Source organism: Exophiala dermatitidis, assembly GCF_000230625.1.
Source record: "Exophiala dermatitidis NIH/UT8656 unplaced genomic scaffold supercont1.2, whole genome shotgun sequence".
In the NCBI taxonomy this organism is placed as follows: Eukaryota; Fungi; Ascomycota; class Eurotiomycetes; order Chaetothyriales; family Herpotrichiellaceae; genus Exophiala; species Exophiala dermatitidis.
Window position 1 is genome coordinate 4053855 of NW_008751647.1, and position 18708 is coordinate 4072562.

Consider the following 18708-nt stretch of genomic DNA (forward strand, 5'->3'; position numbering starts at 1 on the left):
TTCGGGGGGTGCTGAGCACAGTCATTGGGGGCGGGTGTTGAGCAGGAATGCCTGCGCTCCTGCGCTCCTGCGCACCTGCCCCGCACCTGCACCTGTAACGTGTCACACCTACATTACTTACCTGAGTTCTGTCATCTCTACGCTCTCTCTCTTCCAATCAATACAATACAATTCTACCAGAACTGGCCACCTGGAGGAGACTGCCTCCTCACAACGGTCTTCTTCTACTCCGTGGTTGCCTCAATCACGACAATATGGCCAAAAATCAGGAGCCTGTTGGTCCATTTCCAGCTTCAAGCCTGGTGCAATTTCGTTGGCCGGACATGGAGCCGAGCTTATTCGACCAATTTCCAAGGTTGTCATCGCTCATTTTCTTTGCAGCAACTGGCTGCTACTACCTACCCAGGTATATGTCGAACACTACCGTCGACAACCTCAATATGCAGTGACGATGACGAAGGCGACCTACTTCAATGGTGCCACTGCCAATGGCAAGTGAGGTCTTCTTCGTGTCTGCCTGGCTGCCCTCAGGAAGCATGCCCTGCGGTAACCACTGCACGGTATGTACTATATATACTCGTCGTGTCCCAGATTTTATCTCTCCTATGTTTTATTCACCAGTTCATTTCCTCCTTGTTCTCCACGCGTTCTGATCGAGGGCTATCTCAAAATTGGTTCGATCTCATCTACGAGTTTACACGTCCGGAGTTCAAGACATTCAAGACGAGAGCCCCCAACACTGGACGAACTCTTTGCACTGGTTTTGGCGACTACCTCCACCTGATGCGTCCAAAAGACCACAGGCTGTTACAACCAGCATTGTGTCTACGCCAGTGCCGCCAGCAGAATCCACGTGGAGTCCCAGGGCATCGTCGGCAACTAATACCACTGCCAAGATTCTACTTCCCCAACTGACATACTACCCTCCGGACCGAAGACCAGCAAATCATATGGGCAGTTTATGTCTGTCTTGCGTAGCGAAGTGGACCAGGCGGTGACGAGCCGGCCTCCGCGATTTCCTGCTTCTGCCGTGTCACTGCCGAAATCAACTCCCCCGTCCCTTGCAGTCCTCCCGCTTCCCGATGAGGATGGGCATGAGCAGCCTCGGAAAACTCCATATCATCTGTGTCCGGCCTCCACCACGCTCGGACTGAGAGTCGGTACATCAACTTCTACTTGGGAACAACATCGTCGAAATTACAACGCGCGATGTCTACCACTCTATCCCGGAATACGATCCTAAGCTCCACCTTTACCGACGGCCTGTACGATAAACAGAAAAACCGATACCCGTAGGGAGTATCGGGACCTGTTTACCTACGCTCCCTGGCGTATTATTCTGCGTACTGTGATGAAGTTTATAGGCTCGAAGAACTTCAAGGGGGTTATAACTGTCTTTGATAAACACTCTTCTCTGATCGTGAGTGCCCTTATGTTGTGTGGGTTTGCCGCTTTGGTCGTACTAATCCTACGGTTTAGGGGTAGACTACGGCGGCGGCGCCGATTAAAATGGCCGCCTTATCCTTCGATAATACCCATACTCATACTCGTATTGGTAGCATATATCTAGACAGCACGACATATAACCATTCGGAACGCGTAGCGCTAGTTTCAAGAAGGATCAGCTACACGAATTCCGCGCCGCTATCACTGATGCTCGTGAAGAGCTACCACTATAGCGTTCAGCAACAGAGAATTAGGCTGGACAATCTTGAAATCAAGTACCTCGCCATCATGAACACCCCTGGGTGGTTTCACGATGCGAACCTAGCGAGGAAGCATAACTACCGCATCCTGGGTTACATCGGAGAAGCAATGGTGTGTCTTCTACTATGCTATTTCCGTTCAGATATACTGACTCGTTTCCCTAGTATACCTCATATTTTCATGCTTACAAACCTGACGTGACGCAGAGCTCATCGAAATGGTCAGGCACCTGCTCTCAGTCACCACTTCTGGATGCTACAAGGTCCAACGTCAAAGGTAAGGCTACAAACATCTACGATGCAAACTACCACAAGAGATGATATCAAAACATGCTTGCCAAAGAGACACCCAAGCAGAGGGCCGCACGCAAAGCGACTGGGGCTAGGCATTAGGCTCGGCGTCTCTTGGCTCTGAAGTCCACGGAGGAAGGAAGAGCCTACTTAAAAGAGAAGCAGGCTCGTTGCTTAGTGGTTACTGGTTACACCTTAAACATGTGGAGCCGAACAACTTGATGGGGCTACTTTAATGGAAATATGTGGGGGACAAGCGACAGCAAACTGGATTTTGCTGTCGGGAATGAATACAAGCCGAACGACGTATGCTGGATGACAACAGCTCTCGTCTCACCATCATCGGCGTCAAACAGAATGACAGGTAAGATTGAAGAGTACATTCATCGATGGCGGCTCGGACTTGGCATTCATCCCTCGGAAACTTGCAACACATGTTGGTCTGAAAATACATAACGCCAAAGGTTGGAGCATACGAACGACATTAGGGCATGAACACAAAGTCGACAGCAGAGTCAATATTCTTGTTGTGGTGGCAACGGTTTTTGGAGGGGCTCGCCATCTGGCTCTGAACGATCGTCTGCTGGCCGGGGACCCCTCGGTCACTGGACGCCAGTGGACAGAGGCCGTCGAAAGTCTTCATCATCATTTGCTAGCTGCCAGCCGGCAAGTTCGGCGTTTCGTACGCGAGGCTCCGGCTGGTCGCGCCAGCATCTTGTCAAGTCCTCTTGCCGCTCGCCCTAACGCCCCGGTATAACAAGAGATCCTCGGTGCTGTTTCGCCAGCGGCACGCATATCTGCCGCTTCGTCTGCGTCGTCGCTTACGGCAAGCCCGTTGACTCCCTCGCCTGCTGCAAGCACGCCTGTCGCCCCTCCTATATTCACGCCTTCTACTTTGGAGAATCCTGGCTCTGTGCCGACTGACCCGACCGAGCTTGCTTAAACTAGTAATGTGCTCGAGGTATTTATCAACTGGACTAGCCAGCTCTATACAAATATGGAAATATCGGCAGTGAGGCTTCTCTCTTACTTATCGTATACGAGTCACTAATTAGTCGTATAGGTAAACTCGAATGTCTTTTTTGATGCGATTCGGCAGCGGTTGGGTGATATTGAGCGTTTGCATGACCGTGTGGCTCACTATATCGTCGGCTTCCGTTGATATCAATGAGAGAGAGAACGCCATAGGAATAGTACAATGGCATGATTGCAGAGTATCAGTACAACCTGCATACTATCTTGTCTATCCTTCGAATACATAAGCTTTGCCTTCCTCTTTGGCCTTGAGAGAAGAGACACGCTGCGTGATATCCGCGTTTTTCGCGTCTTGCTGGGCGTTGGTTCCGTCTACTACTACCGTATGTCTGGTCGGCACAGGCGGATTGGATGGATGGGACCTGCGTGCCTAATGAGAGACCCGGCACCATCGTCATCCGACTGGAGCATCCAATTGGAGCAGGGTCGGCGTGTCCAGAGCATTCGAGTCGTCAGTGGTGGGAGCATCAGCGAAATCATTGCCGGCTACCTATTCTTGTCATACAGTTCATCCATTTATTAGAGCCAGTGTGGTAAGCATCAGATATGCATATACATTGATTAGAAGCTGCGCCTGCGGCTTGCGTTGGACTTGTGGGGAGGAGCCGGCAGCCTAGAAATCTTCCCATTGGTGCCAATAAAATTGGTAATCATAAACTAGAGTGGCTGAATTTTTGTCACAAATAGCACCAGAGCAGCTCCACAGCTGCAACCAGCGCATCTCATCCTCGATGGTCTAGTGGTCATGATTTCCGCTTGTCAGCTCTCCAATAGAGTAGCAAGCGCGGGAGACCAGGGTTCGATTCCCTGTCGGGGAGGATTTCTTTTTTGCCGATTTACTTTTTTCTCTCGTTGAAGAGTCATTCGTAGTGAGCCTTTCGATCTGTTTTTTTCTGGTTTGGAGGAAACATTGTTTCGGCGAGGCGCTACAAGTGTCAGGCGAAGAGAATCAGGATCATCGCGTTGCACGATGCTGAAACGAGCTACAGTACAATGGTTGGTTCTATTGGCCTTGCCATCTGGTGGTGGTGGTGAAGCAATGCGACTGATCTGTAAAATGCCGTAATAGGCTCATGCTTTTTGGAAGGGCAACTCTATGGCTTTAGTCCTCTGGTGACATGCACATAAACTAGCCGCGACTCAGGTCCTCGTGAGCAGAAGCAACCCGTTATCAACTTCAACCCTTCTCAACGCCAAAAAGCAGCAGGTATTGTGCCGATGAATGCATGACCATTCAAGTAGCTCTGATCGGCCGTAGTAATAGCGTCCCAGGACTGTTGGCCGAGCCACCGTACCTTCCGCCGACGGGTTTTACGTGCCTCATGGGTGATTGCATAATCGGCAAAAATGAACTACGCCAGGTGTACGAAAAGAAGGTGTTTTCCGACAGTGCCATTCACTTATTACAAGCACCATTTTCTCATTCGCTGCTCTGAACACATATAACACCCAAAAAGGAGAAGAATTGGCAGCCAACTTGGCGACAAAGGACAAAAAGAAATCCTCCCCGACAGGGAATCGAACCCTGGTCTCCCGCGCTTGCTACTCTATTGAAGAGCTGACAAGCGGAAATCATGACCACTAGACCATCGAGGAATGGTGCTTATCTGATGGTGAAAATTTAGTTACTTTGTAATATAATACAAAAACATTCTCTGGCCCACTTGGTGCGACTCGTGCCCCACCAGCATCATCTCCCTCCCCTCGGTGAGGCTTGTACTGGCAGTACATACAACATTTGTACGTCCCTCTCTGTCCTTCCTCTTCCGCAAGGTACGTCCCACAGACCAATAACGACTAGAATACCCTCATGCAAACAACTAACACACTGCAATGTAGACATTCTCCCCCGGAAGTTACCCCCATGTCCAACTCGGCCAACGTTGACGATGACGACGAATACATTGCCAAACTTCTCGCCGAAGATGCGCGCAAGAGTTCCCTGAGATATGCTTCCGCAGGGACATATGGACTGACGCCGAGAAGGTGAGCGGCTCGCTACAGTAGCTTCAAATCGTGCCTACTGCAGTCTGGGATTTTGAAAGGCTGATGTGCGTCTCCGTTCGTTTGTTCTCGATCCAGACCACCCAATGCAGGCCCGAAACCCAATACACGATTCCTGAAAACGCTTGTCCGCGAAGTCGATAGTCACAATGCGGCGCTTAAGAAGAAGGAAGAACTTGAGGCTCGGATGCGTCTGAGGAGATTGCAAGAAGGTCCAGGTCGTGATACAGACAAATCCAACTCTACTGGCGGCGGCGACGATGACAGCCATTCGCGACGTAGGCATCAACATCATCATCGTCGCAAGTCGTCTGGTGAACGGTACCGACGACGCACGAGTCCTGACGGAGCAGAAGACCACGACCGGAGACGGAGACATCGACACTCTCGACACGAAGACGACAAGCGTGAGCGGAACAGGAGAAGGAGTCGGAGTCCTGCTGATCGTGACCGTGATCATGACCTCGACGACGAACGAGAGCATGGACATGGGCACTCCCATGCACGTCGGCGGACAAGGAGGAGACATGGTGATGATGAGTCGCCGGATGATGGCTCCAGACAGAGAAGGAGGAGGAGGACATCTCCGTCGCGGTCTGTCAGTCGAGAAAGAGCAGATACCCACCACAAAAAAGGGCCGGCACAACTCGAGTCTACTGAGAAAGACCACCAGAACCATGAACGACATCTCCGTCCCAATCCAAGCCATTCTGAAAATACACATCAAGAGGGGTGTAGTAGAGAAAAGAAGACGATAACAGATACAGATACACCTCAACACCAACGACGACACCGCCATCGACGGCGGAGCACCTCATCCAATTCATCCAGTTCATCCACATCCACATCTTCCGATCCTCTATCTTCTCTCATCGGCCCACTCCCTCGATCAAAGGACGACACCAGCAACAGCATCACCAGACGCGGCCGCGGTTTCACGCGCCACCAACGACATCCACCAACCTCGAATATTGACGCCCATTTCTCAACTGGCTACGACCCCACGCAGGACGTGGATGTGGGTGGTCCCTACGAGTCGCCCCCAGACGATCCGAACCAGGAGAACGGTGCTGACGACTGGGACAACGCCCTTGAAGCTCTTCGTGACCGTCGTGCCTGGCAGGCCAAGCAGGCGGACCGGATGCGCGAAGCTGGGTTCGACGACGACGAAATTGAGAGATGGAAAGCTTCTGCGTCTACACGTACGGGAACAGGAGATGCAGATCTCGACCTCGACATCCGACATGTAAAGTGGCGCAAGAAGGGCGAGGGCCGCGAATGGGATGCTGGGAAGGTCCAAGACCAAGACTGACTGACTGACTGACTGACTGACTGACTGACTGACTGAGTAATGACCTCGACTCGGAGTTACGATTCGATCCGACAACTGGTGGTTGAACTAGGCGTTATCGGTTGATTTGGGAACGGGGTCATTATTGCATCGACCTCGCGCATTCGTGGTCTTATGTCTCTTCTGGGCGTGCGATGGTCCTTCCTGGAGTTCAGGGAGTCGAAATCGGCGGGCGCAATCCTTTCTTTACGCGGCAACTGGTACAAAGGCAACTCAGCCTGATCAAGATAGACATTAGAAATGATCTAGAGCTCCACTGCCTGAAACGCGCCCTTTCAGTCATGCAGTCTTCCCTAGATTGTACTCTCAGGCGATCATGGGTCCACGCATTGTATATTACTACTAGGACCGAGTAGACAAATATAATAGTGTTCTTCTCGGCCTGTCAGACAGTGTAATGAGCAAAGCACTCGATATCGAAATCATTCATAACGGCCACACTGCTCAAAATGGCTTGCGTTCAGTCTCGACTGTCCAGTCCCTTGAAGATTGTCCTCTCGGACGCGATCTTGGGTTTTTGCAATAGAAATCTAGTTACTACGAGTACAGGAGTACAGGAACGAACGTGATGATATCCTCTGCCGACAGTTTGAGCAAAGGAGTGGGTGGAAACTATCCGTACACATTCAAATAATAATGATTATTTTTATTCCTCCAACTGGTACGAATGGAACTGATCTAGCTGAACATCATCCAGGGCCACACTCCCCCAAACGCTTCCGTTTTGGTCGTCCAGTCTCCTAGAGATTGTCTTCTCGGACGATCTTGGACCAAGTTCACGCTTTGGACATTACTACTAATACAGAGTACAAGAACATGAAAATAATTCTCGGACGACAGTGTAAGCAAAGGACTTGACTTGTTGAAAACTGTCCACAGAGCAGACCTCTGAACAAGACCATTTCCTAGTAACCAGCCCCCATTCCATCAGCGCGGTTGTCCCGACTCCTGACGGGCATGGCCCCGACATGTTGTCGTCCCTTGTAGTCAACCTGAACCACTTCAAGTTCGGCGTGCAGTGGCCCAATTCCATCCTTGTCTGCCCACTTCTCGCACTCGTCAAGACGTACATTCGTTCGTATACAGCAGAGAAAACCCAGCACATGCTGAAAGTGCCCATACAGCCCCAAGCCGGAGGTCTGCCAGCCTGCTCTACTGTCCAGCACCGGAGCACTGGCTAACGCAAACCAGTTTGTAGCCCTTCCTTTCCACTGTGACCCACTTCCATCAGCATACCCTTACTCGCACAGTTGCCCATCGTCATAACTCAAACACAGCAATTGAGCAAGATTAAAAGCTCTTGCCGCCCAGCCGTACTCCGACGCCACAAGGCGTAACATGATAATGCCCAACAAACGCCACATCATAAAACAGCCGCCCGACATCCGTGCATTTTGGTATGGACCCAAACGAAACGAAATAAACAGCCTCCGGAGCAAAGCATAGTGTCCTCCTGCCACCACATAACGATAACTCATTACACAATTGACTGCACACACGGCAAGAGCGAGAAACGAACTCGCATCTGGTGGTCGACATCATTCAGTTGCCATGCGTGCATGGAAAGTGGAAAGCTGCCTGAGCGTCAGCTGCCTTGACTCTCCGGGCGATCGTCTTCGCCAACACTTTTGTCGCTCCGATTTCTCTTCCAAAAGGCAAGCCCGAGTTTGAGCCGGCTTCGCCTGCGGCCCATGGCTTTACTCATGGTCTTCCGGTCTCTAGAACGGCCGTCGTCGACATCGCCGTTACTGAGTATCGTGGCATGTACATCCAGTTTGCTGCTTTCGCCGCTGGCAGCACTGTTACTGCCGACACGGAAATCCGCACTCATCTGCGTGGTTTCTGGCTGTATAGGCGCACTCGTGGCACGACTGTGCGTGGCGTGCGAATCACTCTGGTTTTGTGAGAGCCTTTCATCCTTCTCAGACGTGTAACTCGTCGCCTCTGTACTCCGGCTGGATGTCAACACACTGTCGTCGGCACCTCCGCGCAAGGTTGTGCTCGTAGTGTTTTCGCTCTGTGCTGATTTAGGTTGCTTTGGGTCCTCCACGATATCATCCCGGGTACGTCCCAGATCCAGATGGCCTGCCGGGGCGCTGGCCCTGGCACTGGCACGCTTGGTGGGATGTGACTGTGATGGATCATAGGTCCGCACAGGCTCATCAGCGTTGGACGTTGCAAAATTGAACTTGGACCAAGCTTCGGCATCCGAAAGCTCCCTCTTCTCCACCTTCAATGCCTCTGTGGGCACAGCCTCACTTCCTGCACGCATAGAGATCGCATTGTCCCTCCTCGTGTCCGTGAGAGCCTGCACTTCTTCCTGGGACAGCTCGCCGCCTGCTGGAGACACTCTGGGAGTATTGCTCGAAATCCCTTCACTGTCCTCGTTCGATACGCCTTGGTTGAGCTGATCAGTTTCTAGCACAGCAGGTGCCGATGCTGACTGGGAACCGTCCTGGGTGGCAAGTGCACTCTTCCGCCCACGCCTTGCTTCGGTCAAAGTTGGGACGCCGTCAGTGACATCGGCCCTGCCACGCAAGGGTGATGACGGAAGATCGCAATGCTTATCTCTTCCGTGCTCTGTCACACCCTTTCGAGGAACAGGACTGCGTGTCCGGGGAGACAGGGATCCGCCTTCGCCCTGCCTACTGCCTTCCTGAAGTGATTGTAGCCTCTTTTCATGTTCTGCCCGGGTAAACCAGACGCCCTTGTTGGTCAGAATTTCTTCAACGGCGAAGTTCATAGCTGGGACGATGTCGGCGACATTGGAAAAGAGGGGATGGGCGAATATTGTCATGAAGCCGATCTGGCCGTTAGCCAGCTTGAGCATGTTGCCCAATTCTGGAGGACCACCAAAGAGTGCCGTCTCCATTCCAACAGCCTGTTCCATTTCTCCTTGATGCGCAAACTCTTCCTGAAGCAACACCGTCCATCTCTCGGCGACTGACCAGGGACGAGCCTGTAAAGGTCAGAGGGTGAATGTGTCAAGGCAGAAAGATAAGGAAACTCACCACATTGCTGATATCGGCGCATTTGATCAGCAGTGCCCAGACCAATGTTCGGGCCCATTCTATATCCTTGGGCGCCCAGCCGTCGGTGACCTGAGTTTCATGGATCTTTTCCTGCAGATGTCCCAGATGATGCATGTAATCGGAGTGAATTCCCATATCGGTGGCCAGAATGGTACTGATCATGAGTTTGCGCATAGTCCTATCCTGAAAGGCAGGAGGCCAGTGACGACGCAGAATCTGCGAATAAGCAGCACAGTGGAAAGCCTCCAAAACCGATTGGTCATTGTATAGCTGCGCGAGGGGAGCATTCAGCTTGACCAAGAACATATTATTTACTCCCGGGTGGCCGACATCGTGTCCAATGGCGGCGATCAGGAGAGTCAACGCTTCGAAGGGTCCGAGCAAACTCGCGATCGGTGACTTTTTATCTGCAAAGGGGGAGGGCTCCGCCCCGGCGGGATATGGCGGGAGGGTACCGATGCGCACAAGAAAGTGAAACACAGACTGGAGAACATCCACTGCGTGCCTGAAGTTGTGGTATAGGACGAAAGAGTTGTACGCGACGCGGCAGCCTTGCATGAAGCGAAGTAGTTCAGCTATGTAGGAGGTTAGAGAAGCATCGGTCGAGGAACAAAAGGGGAGCACCTACCCGGGCTCATGCGCCATTGTTCCACGCCCTCCATTTGCAAGGCATGATTCAGCATAAAGTAGCCAGCGTAGACCAGCTCATCCTCGGTGAAGTCGTGTCCGCAAAAGCTCCAACTGGCGATCGCCTGTGCGATCACGTCCTTGCGCGACTCCTGCACATAGAGGTCCCGGTGTTGGTAATCTTCAATGACGTGTTGCGGGTCACAGATGCCTTTGAGTAATTTCTTCACCATTGCCTCCCTCAGGTAGGCATAAGGCTTTTCCTCCTCAACGCCAACCCACGATTGTTTGCGCGTTCGCCGCGTTATCGCCATGAAGCTCGCCTGCTCCTTCTTGGCATCCTTATAGATACGATAGGCGTGCACCGTCAGTCCCATGATGCCGGCCTTGTCCAGTGGGCTCCTGACCACATCGAGGGCTCCCGCATCAAGACATTGCAGCATCAACTGTACATCGATGATGTCCGACGAGTCGTTGACCGCCACGGCCTCACCTTCTGAACCGAAGGAAGCCCTGGAACTGCCACCGGGTTGGACGAGCTCCAGGGCCAGATCATGGGAGTCCTTGCGCTTCGGCTGAACAATGGCAACCGGGATGATCAACTTGACCCCTTCTTCGACCTGCAGGTCGGAGGCTATACGCGAAAGCAGTTGCAGCCCGTATGACTCGTCAGACTCGGAAGAGAACGTGATTTCTCTTCGGAGTAAGCTGGGCGATGGTAGAGGCGAGTCGGCTGACGGTGAGAACCGAGCAGTAGACTTTAGATGGTCATGCTTTGACTCGGATCCGACGTCGAAGCAGGCCAGGATCGGAGTACAGTCTAGTTTGGCTTGTTCATGAAGTTCGGACAATTTGGTAGAAAACGCACGCCCAGAGCTGCACACGTACACTTGAGTTCTCAGTCAGTGCTGCTGTCGGGAGAAAGAACCCTGGGTAGACTCACCTTGGTTGAACACCGTCAGAAATGCATTCACATTGCTCTGTAAATCCGGAGGCAGGCTGGTGCAGTCGACTTGAGAAGCTCGTCTCTGATTTCGCGGCGACTCCGCCGCCAACCCTTCCCTCGAGATCCAGGTTTCCCCATTGAACCGCTCATCAATGTATATTACTCGACAGGCAGCCGGGTCCATGGTTTTGGAGTTGGCTGTTGTATGAAAAGGAAAGACACCCCTGTTTCGAGGCTTATGGGCCCATCATGCGATCGAAAGATGGCCAGAATGAGCTATATGACTGTGAGACCAAGCGCAGACTGTGAACTCGAGACAAACAACAGGTGTGTCGGGCGCAGTTCGACGTTGGAAATCTCCTCAGGGACGCCGCATTGCGTTACTGGAGATCCTGTTGGAGGAAGGTTGGGCGTGTCGACGCCGGCGGCGGGATGAGGTGCGCTGACACTCTCGAGCGTTTGCGACAGCCCAAATAGGTTGAATCGACGGGTATACAAGAGGATCTGATCGCGTCGTCTTGGATCGCGGCACTCGGAGGATGGACAAGAATGGAGGGTGGGATGGCAGCCCGCAGCTGTCAGCTTTCGAGTCAGTCTGCCGGGCGGTCGCAGTTGTCGTGGGCGTGCCTGTGAGAGCTGGAGGGTGGACGCAACACAAGCAGATGGCGGCGCCTGCGGGTAGAAGAGACTGGATTGCGATGCTGGGTCACACTGCAACCGGGGCTGGGTCAGTAGTCGAGGACTTGGTGGCAGCGAAGAGATGCAAGCTTCATGCGGGTTTGACTGCAGTGGTGGTGGTAGCAGCAGCGATGATGACCATGAGCACCCGTGAGGAAGTAGCAGCGGTAGTAGTAGTAGTACTACGAGTAGTAGCAGGGTCGACCGACGCACGGGGCACTAATAACCAAACTTCAGGTGGCTATCTATTGCCTAGGTCGCGGTAGTGGCCCGGATGCCTGCCCACTAGGTGCTAGGTAAGTGGCTAACACTTGTAGTAATAAGATTGTCGTCGTGGGCGGCCGAGGGTGTTGGTGCGAAGTGCGGCTGCTGCAGTGGACGGGCATCAATCTGGCCGGATTTCCCAGTCATGGCGCCCGTGTGTCGAGCTACTCGTAGCGGCCTCTGTCGATTGGCAGGCTCCGTGGTGGATCTGCACAGCGTAGAAGCATCAAATGCTTCTGGTCACCTCGAAATGCGGAGGAGCAGCACGTCGACGGAGCCCTACAACGTACGACTAGTGACCGTACATTGTAGCACCCCTACCAAAAGACTGCAGTGCTGTCTGCCTGCCCGGCTTATTAGGGCGGTGCGGGCGATGCTAGTGGTCCCTAGCCCATAACGGCCACTATAAGCCTCCATCAGACAGGTCCCCTCTGCCTCCTCTTTATATCCTCCCTCTACCAGTACAAAATGTAGTAGGCGCTTCACGGAGCCAGCCTGAGGACATAGACCTGGGAAGTCACCTCAGGCTATTGCAGCGTCCAGTATGCAGACGTGGGATTTGCTATTTCGTGTGTGCATTATTTCCAGCACGGCCACTACTTGCTAGATTGCACAGTACTAGCGCAAGGCCTTGACAGCTGAGTCTAAGCCCTTCAAGTTGTGAATGCAATCCGTTGCTCATCGGCACGCCTATCGTCCCCTAAAACCAACTGATCGTCCATCCTCCCAAGGACACCCCTGGGAGACGCTGACGGTGTGCTGGCCCAGAGCTTCTAGAAGACTGCCCCGCCAATAACACCACCTACCCGGTCGTCCGCTTCACCCTACGAGTACCACCGCTGCCGAGTCTTTGAGCACAACACACAGCTATGGTTTTCAGGCATACATTTGTCGGGGCCAAACTATTCAAGCTTACAACTTGATTATCATTGTGACAATGGCTCATCCAAAGGTGTCATCCAGAATCCCATCACAGCGGCAGACGATAGCTTGAGGTTGAATCCCGCGAAGCCCTAACCGGAGCCGCCGCCCCCTGCAATGCCCTAATGATGTGCTGGTTTGGTCCCTACCGCATCCGGAGCTTGTTTTCGGCGATCAGTATCCGCCCTCTTCGCTTTCTCGTCGATCTGTAGCGCTGACGGAAACCCCTAGGCAGCTTTAATCACTGTTGTCCTTCTAGAACGGCCATCACTTTGGTCACGAGCACAGAAAAAGGTTGGCCCTCATGTATGCAGGAAATGTGTTCCCCTGGCCTTCCGTACATGCCGGGCATGCCCTTGTCGCGTCGTGTCATGCATGTACTGCCCAGCCCATTCGACTGATACGAATTTCTTCGCCACCTGCAGGACCCTCCGGGGCTTGGAGTCAAGGCATCAACATCCGGCCGTCGGGGTGTTATCACCGTGGTTAATCGCTGCGTTCCTAGCGCTCAATGCTAGCCGCCTGTTTGAACCGCTTAGCCAGGTTTTCTGACGCACTCTCAGGGTTGAGATCTTCCTCTGATTCCAAGGGCCATGTGCGCTTTAAGGGCCGCTCACCATATGTTTCGAGTATCGCCATAAGGGTCCTCCAGCCAGGTGTGTCGGTCAGGTGAATGGCGTCGACCTGATCATGTTTGGTAGCCACATTGCAAGCCAGTTGCTCTTCCTCCTACCTCCATGTTAGAAGTAAACAGTGCGCGGGAGCGGCACACTTACCTTGCTGAACACCCCCATACCATGCAGAAAGCAGAGCAAGTGAAAATCGGAGATTGCGTCGACGGACTGTGAGGAACGGAGCAGTTTGGCAACTTCACGAGGGTCCTGTCCTTCTGCCACGGCTTCTCGGTTTTCGACCGGGAACTTGTTATTCTTGAACAGAGGGTTGGGTTTGATAGGCATGCCAGCCGTCAGCGACACCAATAAATACTCCACCGGGAAAGCGGGCTTCGCATTTTCCTGCACATTCGCACCGTATTCGTTGATGCGGCGGTAGAAAACCTCAGGAATGTAGCGTGTCCGAGCTCCAACGACCTCATCTTCTTCCGACTGCACGAGCATCACTGAAGGCTCTGCTGAAGGCTCGACAATGTCTGCCCGCACCATTTCCACAGCGGTATTGGAGGCCTGGTAGGCATTGATGGTTATGCTTTGATCCTCATCGCCCGTCACGACACATGTAACGAAGTTGGAACCAAATCGGCCAGTGTCGCTCCACTTGGAAGGTTTGGGATATTTGGCCTGGAACCGGGACGCAAAAGCAATTTCCAGCGAAGACAGGAAGTACGAGTCAATGTGCCGCTTGCAGACAGCCTGGCCTTCGCCATCTTCTGGGCTCATCAAGTCAGTGAAAATCACACCCACGCGCTCGAGACCGCAAAGCCGCGCCATTTCGTCCACATCCTTTTCATTGTCCCAATCCAGTAACGTAAGGCCGTCAACTTCGCACATTTGAGGCGGTTCGTAGATTGCTTCCACGACGGCTTTGATACCTAGCGGTACTTCGGTGTACTCTTCATATCGGCCATAGAGGAATCCTAGACGCTGGCAGCCCGATTTCCGCCAGAAGTCGATCACTTTGTCCACCATGTCGGCCGAAGCAAACTCCACATGGTCAACCATCCTAAACTCCTGTGGCTGGAGCGTGATGGCGCTGGGCTGGCACTTTGTACAAATGCCTTCTGGCCATGGTGGATGGCCCGAGGGGCAATCTTTTTTCACCCGGTAGTATGGTTCTGTGAGAGGCGGCATGTAGGAGCTCTTCAACTCAGGCTTGTTCGTAGCGGAGTTGATCTTGCGGAGGTAGGCGTGGAAGGAGAGGTGTTTGATCTTCTTTTCGTCTAGATACTTTTTGTCGTATGGCTCTAACGGCTGGCAATGGTCACACATGCCCTTGGGGCCGTGCCGACACATCCTTGAGTCTCTCGGTCGTGGGATCTTGCCATCCATCTTGTCCAAACGGTCGTCTAACGGAGATTGCTTGACCACTTCCCAGGGATTTCGTATTAATGTTGGCGATGTGACCGCAGGAAGAGGCGTGGACTCGGCCGGGCTCGGCAGGGCGATGGTCCCGTTAAGGCGTCGAGGGGCGGCAGTAGCATGTCCGTTGGTGTGGCCGTTGGAGAGACTCTGCGCTTCAGAGTAGCCAATATACAACTTGTCGCCATGTTTAAGACCAACTTGTCGGAGCTCCACGCCCGGCAAATCCACCAGTCGTCGCTCTCGTTCAGGATCTGGTTTGGAACTGACAGGTTTGTTGCTTAGAACTATCGATGAGGCATCGGTATCGGGAGGCAGGTGATCCAGGATCTACAAATTTGATCAGTTGGCGACATTTCCTTACAGGTGTTGAACGTAAACTCACCTGGCTCGTTAAGTCCGAAAAGTGTTGGGTTGGGTCGACGTTCAGCCGAAACTGCCCCCATTTAGACTCAAATCTCAATAACATGTCGGATCCCTCGAAGGTGCTTGTCGCGGGTCTAGACAGAGAAACTGTAAACGGACTGAGGTGAGTACTAGAGAATGGGACGGAGGCGATTTGGCGACGACAGAGGCATCAGTATGATCAAATACCAGTGGAAGGCTGAAGAAGGTCGCGGGAGGCAAGGTAGACAGGACGCAGTGTATGAAAGTAACAAAACTGCACGGCGTTTGAAGGAGCCTTTGAAAACCAAATCCACGGAGGTGCCGTTAGGAGAGGAAGTAATGAGGCGGTTGTTGATTCACGCTGAGATGGTCGTCGCTCAGTCAAGTCGGAATGGTAGTATTAGGACAGTATTGTTGCATACAATTAATCACTGCACTGCACTGCACTGCACCAATCGTGAACCGCTGCAATGCCAAAGCCAACCGTAATCGGCAGTGAGCGCAGGCTCCTGCTGTTGCGTCATGCAGTGGATGCGACTGCTCGCTGGACCTTCCATTCGGCGACAGCCTTGCCACTACTAGTACTACTAACCTTACCTAGGTACTCAGGGACACAGTAGCTTTGGGAAGGTCTGCCTTAGCCTTCAAGTTACTAATTACTCGGACCCGAGAGTACTAGGCACTGCCAGTGGCTTGGTGCTACTTGCAGTGGTTACACGACTCGGATGTAAGCTGTCTTCATGCGATCTGCGCGTATCGATTATTCTGCTTGATCAAGCCGACCTCAAAGGTGACAAGAGATAATAGATCAATTTAGTTCTGTCTGATTGTGCCCATCAAACCCGTCGGAAGGGCCCCGACGGCCCATTGCTGCGCTGCTGTCATCGACGTTCAGTCAACCATCCCAAGGCCGTTTGTTGCTAGAGATACATCAGGTGTCGACCTTATCAGTCGACCTCGGGGCATGATCCGTTTCAGCGCTGCCGTTGCTCAAGAAGTTGCATCCTTGTATAGCTGGCCCAGTCGCTTCTCCAGAATTTGTCTTCCCTCTGGTGACCGCCAGACCTCTTCTGGCGGAGCTCCTTTCACAACATCCCAGGCCAGCAATTTCTCCGTCACTTTGGTCAAATCCTCCTGCTTTCGCTGCCAGTCTTTGTCCCGCCGTAGATGGACTCCGGATGTTACGACGACCAAGGGCACATTCGGATCTTGAATGTTTCTCGCGCTGACAACCTCGTTTTTGGTCAACGAGTCCGCAACAAGATTCTCCTGTAACTTGTTCTTGATGAACTTGCCACCCTGATAAGATGACCTGCCGTATACGCGGTCCTCCTTGTTACGCCCCTTGAACAGGGCGCCGGCTAGGCGATCAAGACCAAGTGGGGAGATGATACCCCGGCCCCACAAGATAAAACCTCGACCAGGGCTACCGATTCTGTATAGCAAATCCTCATGCAATCCGTCGATAAACATCATGCCGGCAATCACTCTGGGGTGTCTGGCCGAGAAGACTCGGCTGTAAACAGTGCCAATCCCAGCGGAGACGAGAATCCAGGGTCCTTCTTCGCCCGAGATGGCCAAAGCCTCGGAAATGGCGTCTGCTGACATTCCAGCAGAGTGTGGAGAGGGAGCATTGTCAGACCAGGCTAGACCTGGACGGTCCCAATAGCAATAACGTTCAATGGTCCGGTTCTCGTATGCCTCGTGTATCCACGGTTGGAAAGTATGTTCAACAGGCATATAGCCACCTTCGAGCAAGACCGTGGGCTTAGGCTCGCCATCGGGAGTGTAGGTCTGCTCGCCAACGCATGCCAGGTGCACGCTATACTTGTCGCCATCCACAAGATACCGCTTGCCGGGAGGAGGAAGTGTTGCATCCCTCGAGCGTAGGACCAGGGTCGCGGTGAGCAAGACTGTGATGGCCACAAAGATGCTCATAATAGTCGTCGCTGTAAAGACCGCGCACCATTCCCGTAGCGTACGACGCGTCTCCTGACGGCCAGTCAAGCGTTCCTCCTCCTCGGCTTTACCCCATTTGACGGTCCTGTTTGTCACCACGTTGTAGAAACCAATCAGCGCGGCCCATACAACAGAAGCAATCCCAATCCAGCCTTCTTCGACCCTAATCCTGGGCACCGCAAGAATAATGATCATGTCAATCAGGAGTAGGACGGATATAGCCATGCTGAGAATGCTCATTGCGGTCGATGGCGTTGCAAAGAAGAGCAGCGCGGTCAATATGTTTCCGATCGTCAAGGTGGTGTAGGCAACGTCGAAGAAGCCTGAACCTCTCGAATGCATCTTGGGCGGGCTAACGAAGATCGAGATGAACAGCAACACCCACCACAGGCAGGTGATCATGAGGAAGAGGACTTCGAACCACCGTAGAGCTCGCACACTCCACAGGTTGTATGGTGAGACCTACCTTAATCAGCAATCCGCAACTCTGGGGAGAGGGCAAGTTCAGGACTCACAGCAGGGTCGTCCGGGCTCAGGTAGCCAACACCGTGTTCATGGCGAGGCAGTAGCCTGGTGCGTTCATTGGCATCCTCGGATTGTCGCGGAGGTGGTGGAGGCTGGCTCCGAGAGGATGTTGCGCTCTGTTCACCTTGATCTGCCTCCTCTTCGGGTTGGGGCTCATCTTCGTCCCTCTTGTTACTGCCCCAGAGTGAAACCATCTTGGGCCTCAAGTACTTTGCACGGATATAGCGCTATGAAGGAGGGACAAGTTGACAACAGCGGGCAGCTGCAGCCAAGGCGGGAGAATAGATGGGAGAATCGAGGTAAAGTATCTTCGGGATTATACGAGACAAACAAAGCGCTCGTGAAGTCTCATTTTCACAGTAAGAGAAGTGAAAAGAAACTGGTCAATGATTCTAGGCGTACGGTGACGAGATGAAAGAGATGGTGCCAGCAGCAGTAAGGTCGATGAGGACGGTGCCAGTGCTGTGCCGTTGGTACTACGGACGGGTCTAGGTCGACCACGACGTCATCATGGTGAGTGTGAGAGAGATCGGAGGGAACTTGAAGCTCTGATCATGATGGCGGGATCCAGCCACGAGCACGAGCACCACTGGCAGCCCCAGCTCCCATCAGGTAGAACTTGGACACGAATAATAAAACAGCGGCCCGGAGCTGTCATCACCGCATGATACATTGTAGAGTGATTGATTGGGGTTGGAGCGGGACAGCCTGCAAACATCCTCAGTCTCGCATGGGATCCCCGGCGACAGCTCGATACTTCTGCATGGTGGCACACTACTTACAGCATTGCCATCTGTGTATACTGTACACGGGAGCGTTCGTGTCTTCCTACATCAAAGTGTCCATTCTCGATACTCGAACCGGCCATTACTAGATAGATCAAAGCAGAAATATAGTGTGCAGCATAGTATGATCATGGCACTGCTCTTTTTCGAGGAAGCGCCTA

At 52.9% G+C, this 18708-nt stretch overlaps 5 protein-coding genes and 2 non-coding genes across 7 annotated transcripts; 3 read left to right on the forward strand and 4 right to left on the reverse strand.

Annotated features, from left to right (window-relative positions):
- Positions 1 to 1734: 1734 nt before the first annotated feature.
- Positions 1735 to 2027, forward strand: HMPREF1120_02919 (uncharacterized protein; the record flags this gene model as incomplete). Its single annotated transcript, XM_009156967.1, has 2 exons — positions 1735 to 1818; positions 1872 to 2027. 2 exons carry the CDS (start codon positions 1735 to 1737, stop codon positions 2025 to 2027), a joined length of 240 nt encoding a protein of 79 aa, XP_009155215.1.
- A 1730-nt stretch (positions 2028 to 3757) lies between these two features.
- HMPREF1120_09304 lies at positions 3758 to 3850 on the forward strand. Its single transcript has one exon. It is a non-coding gene; the product is annotated as a tRNA-Asp (tRNA).
- A 685-nt stretch (positions 3851 to 4535) lies between these two features.
- HMPREF1120_09305 lies at positions 4536 to 4628 on the reverse strand. Its single transcript has one exon. It is a non-coding gene; the product is annotated as a tRNA-Asp (tRNA).
- Positions 4629 to 4896: 268 nt separating this feature from the next.
- On the forward strand, positions 4897 to 6440 carry HMPREF1120_02920 (uncharacterized protein; the record flags this gene model as incomplete). Its single annotated transcript, XM_009156968.1, has 2 exons — positions 4897 to 5018; positions 5115 to 6440. The coding sequence occupies 2 exons, from the start codon at positions 4897 to 4899 to the stop codon at positions 6346 to 6348; spliced, it is 1356 nt and encodes a 451-aa protein (XP_009155216.1). The 3' UTR covers positions 6349 to 6440.
- A 554-nt stretch (positions 6441 to 6994) lies between these two features.
- HMPREF1120_02921 (3',5'-cyclic-nucleotide phosphodiesterase) lies at positions 6995 to 12034 on the reverse strand. Its single transcript, XM_009156969.1, has 4 exons — positions 10990 to 12034; positions 10048 to 10935; positions 9399 to 9994; positions 6995 to 9346 (listed from the first exon to the last, which is right to left on the reverse strand). The coding sequence occupies exons 1-4, from the start codon at positions 11174 to 11176 to the stop codon at positions 7973 to 7975; spliced, it is 3045 nt and encodes a 1014-aa protein (XP_009155217.1). The 5' UTR covers positions 11177 to 12034; the 3' UTR covers positions 6995 to 7972.
- A 438-nt stretch (positions 12035 to 12472) lies between these two features.
- Positions 12473 to 15748, reverse strand: HMPREF1120_02922 (uncharacterized protein). The gene is made up of 4 exons (XM_009156970.1): positions 15277 to 15748; positions 13632 to 15221; positions 13473 to 13584; positions 12473 to 13377 (listed from the first exon to the last, which is right to left on the reverse strand). The coding sequence occupies exons 1-4, from the start codon at positions 15358 to 15360 to the stop codon at positions 13370 to 13372; spliced, it is 1794 nt and encodes a 597-aa protein (XP_009155218.1). The 5' UTR covers positions 15361 to 15748; the 3' UTR covers positions 12473 to 13369.
- A 251-nt stretch (positions 15749 to 15999) lies between these two features.
- HMPREF1120_02923 (uncharacterized protein) lies at positions 16000 to 18423 on the reverse strand. The gene is made up of 2 exons (XM_009156971.1): positions 17753 to 18423; positions 16000 to 17699 (listed from the first exon to the last, which is right to left on the reverse strand). The coding sequence occupies exons 1-2, from the start codon at positions 17954 to 17956 to the stop codon at positions 16269 to 16271; spliced, it is 1635 nt and encodes a 544-aa protein (XP_009155219.1). The 5' UTR covers positions 17957 to 18423; the 3' UTR covers positions 16000 to 16268.
- Positions 18424 to 18708: the final 285 nt, after the last annotated feature.